This window comes from Rhineura floridana, chromosome 3, assembly GCF_030035675.1.
Source record: "Rhineura floridana isolate rRhiFlo1 chromosome 3, rRhiFlo1.hap2, whole genome shotgun sequence".
NCBI classification, from domain to species: domain Eukaryota; kingdom Metazoa; phylum Chordata; class Lepidosauria; order Squamata; family Rhineuridae; genus Rhineura; species Rhineura floridana.
The window spans coordinates 117,861,030-117,874,696 of NC_084482.1; the positions used below are offsets into that span (position 1 = coordinate 117,861,030).

Genomic DNA, 13,667 nt, shown 5'->3' on the forward strand with positions numbered 1-13,667 from the left:
ATGTGAAAGATTGCAGATCCAAATATCTCGGGGTCTGACAACATTTCTTCAATGGTCGGCAGCATGAGATGGTGGCTCGTTGCTCGGAGGAGGGATCCTCAAAATTGTCTCCGTCCATCTCCTTCTTCACTCCATGGCAGCTTTAGATTCAAAAGAAGTAGAATATGTGCAGCTTCCTGCCTGGTGACAGCTGTATGCATGATCACATCTACTTTACCATCAAGCAGAATGGGAATCCCTGCCTATAAGGGATCTTTGCTTCCTGAAGTCTCTCTGTCGCAGGGTGAAGAAAGCGTTGGTGCTACAGAGTATCACTGCTGACATCCTGAAGAACAAGAATTGGAGTCCCTATAAGTGAGATCCGACAAGGCCTGGGTTCATCGCAAAAATTCCTCTTTGGAGTCATGGTATGTGAAACAAAATACTACATCCCAAGGCTTAGTGACACCAGTGGGTTTCGGATACAGAGTACGATAAGCTCTCTCAATGTCCTGTGGTGTTATTTCCCACTCCAGAAAGAGCTCTGCCCACAATGAGAGGAGGAAAGTTCACATATTCAAGCCTTCCAAATCTTCTGGAATCCCACATAAGCGAAGATTCTATGTACATCCCCTGTCCTCCAAATCTGCAATCTTAACTTGGAGATCCATTGTAGACTTTTTTAGTTTAAAAATCAGCTCTGCATTTTGAACACTCATATCCGCTGCTTCCATTGCTGCTGTTTCCACTTCTTTGACTGTACTATCCAAAGATGCCAATTTGGTCTTAATAGGTTTTAAGGTAGTTGCCCATTCCTCTTTAAGATCTTGCTTCTGCTGTAAAAGCTGGGCAGCGAATTCTCTCTGTATGAGAGCTTCTGTATCTTCACCATCCGATCTTCCAGGCTTAGAAGGTTTGGACACCATTTTACTTGGTTTCCCTTCGGAGCTAGGCCTCAAATTAGAAACGACTGATTTAGTCAGACAGTGCTACATTAGAACATGTTCCCACGCCAGTTGGTTTCCTGAAGATATCCCCTAATGGGATATACTTCCAAATTCACTTATGAACAGGGTAGTAGTCAAATAAAGTGGTAATCAGGCACAGAGCCCATGCTCTAAGCAGCCATCTCAGAACATGGGTAACCCCCCCCATAATAATGTATCTTTGTTTACATCCATAATTAATGTTGTTGAAGAAAGTATGTTGAAAAGCTTGTGTAAGCAAGATTTATCGCTGTTGAATGAGACATTGTATGTCACCGTTCAAACAGTAATTGGTGCATTTCATTAGAACATAATTGAAAATGAGATTGATGTCTGTGTCATGCAATAAATAATCCTGATAAATATTTTATTGTGAGCCATGATATTGAGAGTATGTTTACAAAGCACTTGGTTGTATTTGTATTTTTGTGGAATTCCATGTGGCTCATGAGCTGCCGTGATTAAGAAAGGTTCTTCTGAATGACTAATGCCATTGCTTTTATGGTCTCAGCTCAGAGACAAGCTTATTCTTCTTTAAGTAAGACTGAGGTGAGGCCAAATATCCCTCCACTTTTGCAGAACTATTTGTCCTCTTAAAAGATTGCAGGGTACTGATAATCTTCATGGGAGTGGGCTTCAAGTAGTAGGAGGCAGCCCTCAGCACCCACCCAGTAGCATTCTCTTCTAATTTGAGACTGAATGAATCCCCTATGGAAATACTACATCATGACATTGCATCATCTCAGAGGCATTCTTGGAAGGGGGGAGAGAATATGGTTGCTTCCATTGGCCACTAAGAGCAATCTTTTTCCCCCTAAGATTGATTGTCAGAACAATGTTCCATCATGACTAGGGTTGCCATATTGCCCGGTTAACCAGGTTTTACCCGGATTCTTTGCATGCCACCCAGCGCCCATATAGCCCCTTAGGTGGCCCGGATTCTCAGCTTTAATTTTTTTAAAAAATTAAGTTTCTAGGTGGTCCGGTTCTCGAGATATACATAAAAATGTCAGCTGCCCCTCCGAATGTTAAATCTTTCTTTAAACAGTACTGTATAGCACTTCGTAGCTTTAACCCCACCCGTTCAGGATTGCAGCCAATCAGTGAAGCCAGGGTTGTGTTTCAGTTTCACTGACCTGAGGCAGTGTCTAGAAAACCTCATTGCAATGCCAGAAAATGGTGGGTCCCCCATTTATCTGAAAATCTCATAAATTGGGTAAATATATACATTTTAGTTTTTTTCCCTCTTGTGTGCAGGAGTCAGATCCTGGGCAGTGTTTTGAAAACCTTTCCAATACTTGCTTTTGTAAAAGCAATGCTAATCCCATATGCCCAGAGTAAATCCCATTGAATTCAATAGGACTTACTTTTGAGTAGACATGGTTATGAATGTGCTGAAAATCAATGGAACTTTGGAGTGAATGTAAAAAAGAATTGTGTTTGTGTTCTAACTCTTTCTGTTCTCGCTCCAGTCCTGTTTTAAAGCAAGTACACAGGGCTTACTTAGGTATTACAGTTTTTATTCTGTAGGAAACTAATACTGGTTTTTTAAAAAACTAATACTGACTTTTCTGCAATGACCAACTGGTTTGACAATAAACTGTTATATGGGCTGTATGTATTTATACATCTGCAGTGTGTGTGTGTGTGTGTTTGTGTGTGTGTGTGTGTGTGTGTGTGGAGTCTTTCCAACAACCCTGTGAGGTAGGGTTGGAAACCAAGGCAGCTCACAACAAGAAATAAAGCCATTTAAAATCCAATAACCATAAAAACAAGTATAAACAGTTGCAAAACAGTGTAAAGTGGCATGATTCGGAATTTTGGGTTGTGTGAATGAAGTTGCTTATCACTTGACGTTGCATTTCTGTCCCTGTTTGAGTAAGCCCCACTGAATACACTGGGACTTGCTTCTGAATAAATAAACCTAGGATTGCACTATAAATATCTTTACAGTTTGTGTAAATAATAAATATATTTGATAGTCATGCTTATATAAATATTTATTCATTTAACATATTTTTGGTTTTTGGTTAGGAATCCTGACTGGTTGTGAGATGCTTAGTTTTCTGCCTTACTCATAGGAATCTTGTTGTGGTTGGTATGGTATTGCATTTAAGAAATCATGGTACAAAATGGCCTGAATCAGTATAAGGCAGATTCCTTGGTTCCTAAAAGTGGGAAGAGACTCAAGGGCCACAGTGACTCCAACATTTATTGATGTATTTTTATTGACAACATTTATATACCGCTTTATTGTAAAAAATCTCAAAGCGGTTTACAGAAAGAATTAAAACAATAAAATTATTGGCAAAAGCGTTAAGGACAGATACTTAAAAAAATTCAAAATAATAAAACCAACAATGAGTTAAAAACAGATTTAAAAACACAATAGCTTCCACATGCCTGGAGAGGCTTGCCTCAAGAAAACTGATTTTAGCAGGTGCTGAAAAGAGGTGTCTGCCTAATGTCAATGGGCAAGGAGTTCCAAAGCATAGGTGCTGCCACTTTACAGGACTGATTTCTTACAAGAGCAGAACAAGTACTATGTTGCACCCATAACATGGAAAGCACAGCTTGAACTTGCCCTGGTAGCAAATCAGCAACCAATGCAGATTTCAGAGCAGAGGTATTATGTGCTGATAGGGTTTCACTCATGTCAGCAATTGTGCTGCAGCATTCTGCATTAACTGAAGTCCCCAGGTCAGGTTGTGCTGCATGGGGATTTCTGTGACCTTGGCTGACTGGCTGCTAGGATTTTTTTAGTTTGGGTTTTTGGTTATGAATCCTGACTGGTTGTGGGATGCTGAGTTCTCTGCCTCACTCATAGGAATCTTGTTGTGGTTGGTATGGTATTACATTTAGGAAAGTGTTACTGCCTTTTGTGTTGTTTTTTTCCTATTTGCATTTCACTTATCTTTAACCTCACTCCGTTACAGCCATAAAAGCAACAGTAGCATATGCACAATAATTAACTCCCATTAGTGATAAGAGCAAGAATTTATAATTATTTTAATTAAAACAAGAGGCTTATCAGTACTTTGAAGAAGACCAGATATTTATTTTCTTTCTGAGCCTAGGACTGGGTCTTTCATGATGACTGGGGGGGGGGAGCAGGAGAGTAGTCAATAAGACAGACATCCTGGCATTGGTAATCTAATTAGCAAGGTATGTGTGGGGTTGTTGCCCAGTTTCATTTTGAGTATGGAGGTGGAACCTGTGTAGATGTGGTTGATCAAAGGGAGAAGAAATTTTGAGTTAAGCAAAGCTCTGCTTTTATAAAACCTAAGAAACATACAGATACTTTGAATGTCTGAGTGCCTGCACCAGTGGAATACTGGAGGAACTTGTAAAACTTGCTGCAACAGTATTTAGAACTGAGCATGTGGTGTGAAAGACTCCTTTTCCTAACATTTTGGCTTCTCGTTTTTCTCCACCCACCACATCTCTGAAATATATCGTATATGTAATGGTTAACCGTACTGCTGCCCTGCCTTACTTTATGTTTGTTGATATTTTGTGTTCTTATTATGTTTTTATATTGATTGTGTATTTTTATTGTTTTTATTATATTTGTAAGCTGTGCTGAGCTCTGTTTTTAACAGCAGAAGGGCAGGATATAAATCCTCTTAATCAATCAATAAATACTCCATAGTGTTGGAAACTAGAGTCTATGCATTTAAGGCTGAAAATGTTGCTTTCAAAAAAAAGTTTTGTCACATCTTTCCCCAGTTTTTGGTGGTAATTCCTAGGCACAAAAACAAAACAACTGGACAATCCAAATATTAATATGCAAATAATTTGCATAATATGCAAATAATATGCAAATTAGCCTGCCCGGATTTGTGGACCTGGAATATGGCAACCCTAATCATGACATTCCTTCAGCACTGTTAAGATATGCAGCATTGTTGGTCCTTCTCTGACTATGCAAGATGTGTACTCCCATTTTCATGGCTTTTTAAAGCATATGACATGTGTGAGCATGCAATGTGATTTTATGGGTGTGTGGCTGCATACAAAGCTGAAGATGCAGGTCAAACTGGAGTTACTACTTAAAAGCAGACATATTGACAATTCTTTTCTAAGCTATCATTCTGCAGTTCCCAAGACCACTCCACTTCTGAGTTTTGTTTTTATGGCACTTGAAAAGATGCAGCAGAACACAACATCACTGAACTATTTCAGATTCATAAAAGGCCTTTGGCAGTTCCCATCATAGGGACAATTGATGAGATCTTGGATTGATCCCATTATTCAATCTGCATTCATGACTCAGTAGGGTGGCTGAGCCTACCGACACACCCTAGGTGCAAAAATTGAGTGAAACATCAACTATGAAGTATCTGCATCCCAATCCAAAAAGTTTTCCAATCAAGATATGAATACATTCCCAGCTACAGAAATGTTATTGCTCCATGGTGATCAAACAATAAGATACAAATATCAGAATTAAAATGCATTTGTGGCTGTAACATCTTCAAACCAAAGGCACGTTGGTTAATTAACTTCTGATCAATAGGTAAAATTGTTGCATTTTCTTTTGAGTGTGGCTGGGGGGTATAATTGGTTCTTTGAAATATGACACATAAATCTCAGAATCACAGAGGTATGTCAGTCTGGATAGGAAGCCCATTGATTTTAACAAAACAAAGATCACATCCCCAGTCTAAGATAGTGGTTAGCTGTCGGTAAATTGATTTGGCTCTAGGACTGTTCGACATAGTTATTTACCAATTAAAGTGAAACATTGGTGATAATGGTGGCTAATTTTCTGCCCAACATGAAATGTTATAGTGGGTGAGAAGAATACAATTAGAAATAATTACAGCCAGAAGAAGAAATAACAACTCAGGTTCAATGCAAGGTCTGCCCAGATAGAAATTTGATATAAATAAAGATAGTAAATAAACTCCTGTAGGTATATCACCATATGCGGATGAGCAATTTAGAGTAAAATAATGCTGCTTTTTAAGGGACAGCGAAGCAAAATATGCTAAATACTACATGTTTGGACAGGAAATAGAAAGTACGATGGACATCAATACATGGACTCATATCCAATGTTAGTCAAACTCAAAGTACACTCATTGAAAATTAACCAACATGGTTAACTTAAGTCCATTAATTTCAATGGGTCCATTCTAACTTAGTTTGATGCAACCCACATCTACTATGGTTTATTAAGAACATTAAAAGCTGAGAGGTTGGTGGTCTCTTTCAAAGTATACTCCAATATTTTAAATATTTAAAAATGTTGTCTCACTTTTAAAACAATTAAAAAAAGATAAAAACATAAAATAAAACAAATCCACCACTAAAAAAAAATCACACAACACCAACCTGTTTCATTTAAGTATCCCTTTACTTAGTAATGACTTCAAACATATGAGGGTGGCTAAGAATCAACTTCAGCAAAATGACATTTTATAAAAAAAGGAACTGTTGTTCCTTCCCATTACAGGACTCCTCACCTCGTTATATAAAATAATGTCTTGCAAGCATCAGCAGGCTTGGGTATGACTAGTTTGACAGTGTAATGAACTCCTGGGCAATTGATCCCTGCCAGGCACAACCCGTGTCTCCCTTATTAGGGCTGAGTTAAGCCAAACGTCAACCCTGGTAAAGTAGGTAGACTGCCACCCCCCCTTAAACCTGATCACCCATTCTGGGCCAAGGGGAAACCCAAAGTGCCAGAAATAGACCTGCCAAGGATTCCAAAAGACAAGAGCCAAAAATGCACTCCTTGTCTTGGAGCCTTTAGGCAAAAATACTCAGTTATCCAGTAGTCTGCGGCTAACTGGCCAAGATGCTGGATTCATAGCCACACTTCCCCTGCAGGGAACACACATTGGTAAATAAGAAGTAGTCTTCATTAACATAAAATTGTAAGTGCAAATATATAGTAAGTAATTTGGGAGTCACGAAGATCAGGTCCTGAAAAAGCTGAAGAAGAGCCAATTTGTGTCCTTTCAAATTGAGACTGTCTTACCTCCGGAGCAGAGCGTATCTAGTATAAAAAACCTGGCTGTATGAAGTTCTCTGATCATGACTCATTTAAATGTTTTTTCCTTTTCTTTTAATAATGTTATTTATTTAATTTTGAGAATTGCATTATTTTATTGATGTATGTATTGCTATATTGTATTATTGTATTTATATATTTTGATTGCTTTATTGTATGTACACCGCCCAGAAAGCCCTTGGGCTTAGGGCGGTATATAAATTAAATAAAATAAATAAATAAATAATAAATAATTCCTTCAACCAAACAGAAGGTTAGGTAAAATACAAAAAATATGGAGTTCAACCACAGGACAAAATAAGAAAACTGTCTAGCCTATTCTATACTCACACATTATAGGAAGACAGGCAGAATAACTTCATGGTTACACATCTCCCCAGAGATGTATGGCCTGGATAGCATTAGAAAGTTAGAACCCCAACATCAGGTAACACCAAGGAACAAAAGGCCAAAAGCATAGCTCTACTTTCATGGGAAAGAGTCCGGCACCAGCCAGGAATTAATTAGCCAATCAGAGTGCTTTCTGATGATGAAATCTTCTAGAGCTTATGCACCTAATGGTGGCGCAATTTCTCCAACCTTCCCAGGCCTGTAGCCTTGAGGTACCAGTCTCAAGCTGATAAGCAGGTGTTCGCAATAACTGTTTAACTTTGCAATAACTGGATTCAGCTGTGAGAACTGACAGTCCCATAGCCTACTAGAGGCCCTCATTCAGGCAAGATGTTTTCCCCACAATTCCTTGCCACAGAACCATCTTTATTAGCAAACATTAGCAAAACCAGACTTTCTTTACAGACAGGTAGGAAGTTGCCTTATACTGTCTGATCATTGATTCATCTAGTTCAGTTCTACATACACCGACTTGCAGTAGCTCTCCAGGGTTTTTAGACAGGAGTCTTTCCTACCATAACTGGAGATGCCAAGACTTGAACCTGGGGCCTTCTGCATGAAAAACATTTATTCTACCCCTGAACTACAGGCTTCCCTCGATGCAGTTTGCCATGCCAACATCACCCTGCATTGGAACTGGTTATGTTTTCTTCTGTATGTAGGGTTGGGCCTCACCATTGTCCATGTTGTTGTTATTATGTGCCTTCAAGTTGATTAGAACTTATGGCGACCCTGTGAATCAGCAACCTCCAACCAGCATCTGTTGTAAACCACCCTGTTCAGACCTTGTTTGTCCTTCCTCTTTTTCTACTCTTTTATTTTTCCCAGCATTATTGTCTTTTCTAGTGAATCATGTCTTCTCATTATGTGTCCAAAGTATGATAACCTCAGTTTCATCATTTTAGCTTCTAGTGATAGTTCTGGTTTAATTTGTTCTAACACCCAATTATTTTGTATTTTTCGCAGTCCATGGTATCTGCAAAGCTCTCCTCCAACACCACATTTCAAATGAGTTGATTTTTCTGTTATCTGCTTTTTTCACTGTCCAACGTTCACATCCGTACATAGAGATCGGGAATACCATGGTCTGAATGATCCTGACTTTAGTGTTGAGTGATACATCTTTGCATTTAGTGGTTAAGTAATTGCTACTAGGAAGCATGTTAAAATATTTATTGGGCTGGAACACACACATTATCCACAAGTTTTTGGCTTAATTGCCCTATTACCATGAAGATAGGAAACTACACATTCCCTTTTCCTTCACACTAGAATACAGCATGAACAAGCAATTGGATGGCATAAATGCCAGAGACATTTATGGATCGTATTGCTCCATTTTTTTATATGAGGAAGGACTCTTATTTGGTCTCAGGCAGTAGAAGACAGTGTGGTGGGGCACTGCTACTCACTGGTGCTCATACTCATCCAGTGCCCCACACACGTATTTACCAAGATTGATGCAGTGCAAATGCCCCAGATTGGTTCTGCTGGTGCATTTGTACCATGCTGATCTTGCTGCTGCAAAATTGGGAATACCATGGTCTGAATGATCCTGACTTTAGTATTCAGTGATACAACTTTGCATTTGAGGACCTTTTCTAGTTCTCTCACAGCTGCCCTCCCCAGTCCTAGCCTTCTTCTAATTTCTTGACTATTATCTCCATTTTGGTTAATGACTGTGCCAAGGTATTGATAATCCTTGACAAGTTCAATGTCCTTGTTGTCAACTTTAAAGTTACGTAAATCTTCTGTTGTCATTACTTTGGTCTTCTTGACGTTCAGCTGTAGTCCTGCTTTTGTGCTTTCCTCTTTAACTTTCATCAGCATTCGTTTCAAATCATTACTGGTTTCTGCTAAGAGTATGGTATCGTCTGTATATTTTAAATTATAGATATTTCTCCCTCCAATTTTCACACTTCCTTCATTGTGGTCCAGTCCTGCTTTCCGTATGATATGCTCTGCATATAGATTAAACAAAGGCATTCAAGTGGCAGCTGGACAGCCACCTGTCGGGTATGCTTTAATCTGGATTCCTGCATTGAGCAGGGGGTTGGACTTGATGGCCTTATAGGCCCCTTCCAATTCTATGATTCTAAATAGGATGATAAAATACACCCCTGTCTCACAGCCTCGGTTTCTCCATACAGTAGCCTCTTGTGCAGAGTATAGGTTGTGCATCAGGACAATCAGATGCTGTGGCACCCCCAATTTTTTTAAAGCATTCCATAGTTTTTCATTATCTACACAAGCAAAGGCTTTGCTGTAATCTGTAAAGCACAGGGTGATTTTCTTCTGAAATTCATTGGTCCATTCCATTATCCAGCATATGCTTGCAATATGATCTCTGGTATGTTCTCCTTTTCTAAATTCAGCTTGGATGTCTGGCGTTTCTTGTTCCGTATATGGTAAGAGCCTTTGTTGTAGAATCTTGAGCATTACTTTCCTTGCATGGGATATTCAGGCAATAGTTCGATAATTACTGCATTCCCTGGGATCCCCTTCCTTTGGAATTGGGATGTATTTTCAATGCTTCCAGTCTGTGGGTCATTGTTTTCTTTTCCTTATTTGTTGACAATTTTTTGTCAAATTTGGACAGATTCAGTCTCAGTAACTTGTAGCAACTGCATTGGTATGCCAAAAGAACATGAACAGAATCACTGTTCCTGGTGATTAGTTTCTTTCAAGTATTTTAAGAGCAGCTTTCACCTTACATACTAAAATTTCTGGTTCTTCATCATAGAGTTCCTCCATGAATGAATCTGTCATCCTTGCATCTCTTTTATATAGTTCTTCAGTATATTGCCTCCATGTTCCTTTTATTTAATTTTGATCAGTCAGTGTGTTCCCCTGTTGATTATTCAACATCCCTACTCTTGGTTTAAATTTCCCTTTTGGAATAGGGCTCTTGTTGTACCCTTTTTGTTGTCCTTTTCTATTTCTATACAATAACTATTGTAGTAGTTCTCTTTGTTCCTACGTACTAGTCACTGTATTGTTGCATTTAGGGTTCTTACAGTGTTTCTGTCTCCTTTTGCTTTTGCTTTCCTTCTCTCTTTAACCATTTTAAGAGTTTCATCAGTCATCCTTTGACGTCTTTCTCTCTTTTTAACTAGAGGTATTGTCTTTTTGCATTCTTCCCTGTCTCTGACTTCAATCCATAGGTCTTCTGGTTCTCTATCAACTAAGTTTAAAACCTCAAAACTGTTCCTTATTTGATCTTTATATTGTTCCGGGATGTTGTTCAAATTGTATTTTGGCACATTATGATTGCTTTGTTTTCCATAGTGAACTGAAAATGTGCCCTGAACACACAGAACTATGTTTGCACATTGCAAAAGATCAGCAGAAGTGGGGAAACTATTCTCTCATCAAGGAATCCCTGATAAAGTCTCCAAAGAACCCAGGATTCCCAAGAAAATAGTTTGAACATGATAACATGTAACAGTATTTGAGGGTTGTCATGCAATAGTATTTGATAACTGATATAGCTGAGATATAATGGCATTTAAAAGGACTTGATATATTGCATGCAATAGGAATTAGCATTTAAGGATTAACAGATTATAAAAATTCATATTAGAAAAAATTATGAACTATCAACAACTTGAAATTTGGGCTAAAAATTAAAATTCAAAATATGAATTCAAATTTTCCTTCCAAATTTGTCCTTAAAAATTGGCAAAATTGAAAACTTTGGCAAATGCTGAATACTTGAAAATATTTCATATGTATTTATGAAAAGAAGCACCACAGTCTATGCTATTGGAGGCAGAGGTATTGCAGAAAATATGGTCTCAGCTGCTGTCCTTGTTTTGGAGTGATTAATGAGGCTGTGTATGATGCAGGAAATGAAAACTAGAAATCTGGATAGGTAATGACTGCTCCAGGAGAATGAATTCCTCTGAAACTACTGAACAAACTGATACACTGACCTCCAATAAATTACCTTGCAGTTTTCAAACAACCTAGGAAAAATAAAGTTTTGTTTTTTTGTTGATGACCACTTCTGCAGAGCTTCATTGATAATGTGAGGGCATTTCCTAGGGAGATGCATGCTTGCCAATGGCTGTTTCAAGACTGCAATGTCCTAAAGATGAATTTGAAAGATACAAAGAAGGTAAGCAGAACTTTTAGCACTGCTAATAAGATTGGTCACAAAAGAGTAAGGCAGGCAGGCAAACAACAAATATGGTCTGATATTTGTTTGATGGATCAAGGTCTCCAGTGTGCTAACACAACCTAGGTCACATCTGTGTCATCGCTGCGATTTCTCTCTCTTTTTTTAAGAAAATGAAAAAGAAAGAAGGTTCAGAGAGTAGGGGAAAGAGTGGCAAAGAATGGAAGGATGGCTGTAATGCAGTAGAAAAGACTGGAGCTTAGAGCTAAAACTGGGATTGTGGTCTGAAAAAGTTAGGAGTGTGCTACTCTAGTTTTCCTACCCCAAAGTTAGCAGAGCTCCTGATCAGGGGAAAACGTCTAATCCTCACTGAGCAAAGTTAAAAATCTCCCTTCAGATCTTCATACTCAACACATAAAATTCGTAAGTGGTGCTGGGCATTCAGGGACATTGGAGGCAGGGTTTGCATGAACACTCCCCTACCCAATATAAACCTTCATGTGTTTTATTGAATAGGACTTAATATGGGATTCTCAAGATTCAACTCCTCAGTTTATGACCATCAGTCCTGCTATCCCTTCACAGTGGTATCTCAGCATAGCTCTTAACTTAAGTCATTCTGCCTCTGTTGCGGCATATTCTTCAGTGCAGAACTTTGTCACCGTTACAAAATGCCTAAGGAGTGTTTTCTTATTTTCCAGGTTTTTTTTTAAGGAGATAGGGTATTATTTCCATCTTAGTGAATTGTTTTCTCATCATTTATTTTTCACATTGTATGTGGATTCATAGAATAGTAGAGTTGGAAGGGCCTATAAGGCCATCGATTCTCTCCAAATGATGATGTACATTATTATTATTATTATTATTATTATTATTATTATTATTATTAATAATAATAATAATAATAATAATAATATAATATAATATAATAATAGTAGTAGTAGTAGTAGTACCTAGAACAGCACTGGATTTTTAAAGTCCTTCATTAGCCTTAACATGAGCTCCCACTGAAATAAATTTGGGAGTTCCCACTTGGGTCCTCTTGTCTCATATTCTGACTGGCACCAGCAGGCAGCCAGGTCAAGCACTGGCCAAGGACTCCTGTGGCCCAGAACTTCTTTAGGCTGGGAGGGTGAAGCTTCTACTACACAATCCACATCAGCAACAGTTCATGGGGCCCACTGACCCAACACTGCTACAGATCACAGAGCGGGAGCTCCACCCCAGGAAACCCCCCCATGCAAGTGATGTGGGCTTAAATAGGCCTGCCCACCCCACCTACTTCCCGCATTGCTGCGTCAGCACCCCCACCACCATCTTGGGTGATGACAGGTGTAGGCAGCATGCTGACGTGGCAACATGGGAGGTGGGTGGGGCGGACCAGCCTATTTAATTCTCCATCAGAAGGGAGTGTTGGGAAGCATGATGACATAGACCCAGGGCCATCTGGTGCCCAAGGGCCCAGTCATGCCTGGTGCCGGCCCAGTTTATCTGTAACTACTTGGGAGGAGTTCCACTGGCCTGATGACTGCATATATATTTAAAAAGCAATAATCCTTATTAGAAATGTCCCTGAACACATTCATACTGACTCCCCCATCCCCCAAAAAATAACACCTTGGGAACTCATAATCTGGCAGCATTCACATGGAAATACTGTTTGTGTAAACCAATGGTTCCATGCATTAACTGTTTCAGCACCTGCAGTGCTAGGTTTATACATCAATTGCTCAAGTAACAGTGGCCGCATAGACAGTTCTTAAGCTGAAGTAACGGTTCACACAATGGCACCTCCATGTGAATGCTGCCAGGCCATGACCCCAGGGACCATTCCATGTGCTCTAGTGGCACATGCAGTGGAAAGGGCATTGGCTAGTGGGAATTGACACTTTCACTCCCAGTTTAAATTAAGGCTTTCGGAAAACAATATAACTCCATTTAGTCATGGTAAGAAATCAAGTATTGTTCTCAAAACACCAGCAAATTATGGGATTTCCTACTCCCACCCCTACCTAAGAAACAGAAATACCTTTGTTTCGATGTTCTAAATAACAAATTCTGTGCTAAAGCTAAGGAATTACTGTTTTTGACATAGTTTGAATTTTCACTAGGCAGTGTTTTAGTATGCTACTTAATACCCTTGGGGTGCAAGATGGGTTATCAGAAAAAG

The 13,667-nt window shown here is 39.0% G+C and overlaps 1 protein-coding gene across 7 annotated transcripts in view; it reads left to right on the forward strand.

Annotated features, from left to right (window-relative positions):
• SGCD (sarcoglycan delta) overlaps positions 1–13,667 on the forward strand; it is a 379,008-nt gene that overhangs the window by 306,654 nt on the left and 58,687 nt on the right. Inside the window, exon 7 of one of the 7 annotated variants that reach the window (XM_061617473.1) lies at positions 283–373. The exons of the other annotated variants lie outside the window; for them this stretch is intronic. Coding sequence (XP_061473457.1) covers positions 283–358 — 76 coding nt within the window. The 3' untranslated portion in view covers positions 359–373. Of the gene's footprint in view, positions 1–282; positions 374–13,667 lie in introns of those variants that run through there. 7 annotated transcript variants of the gene reach the window in all.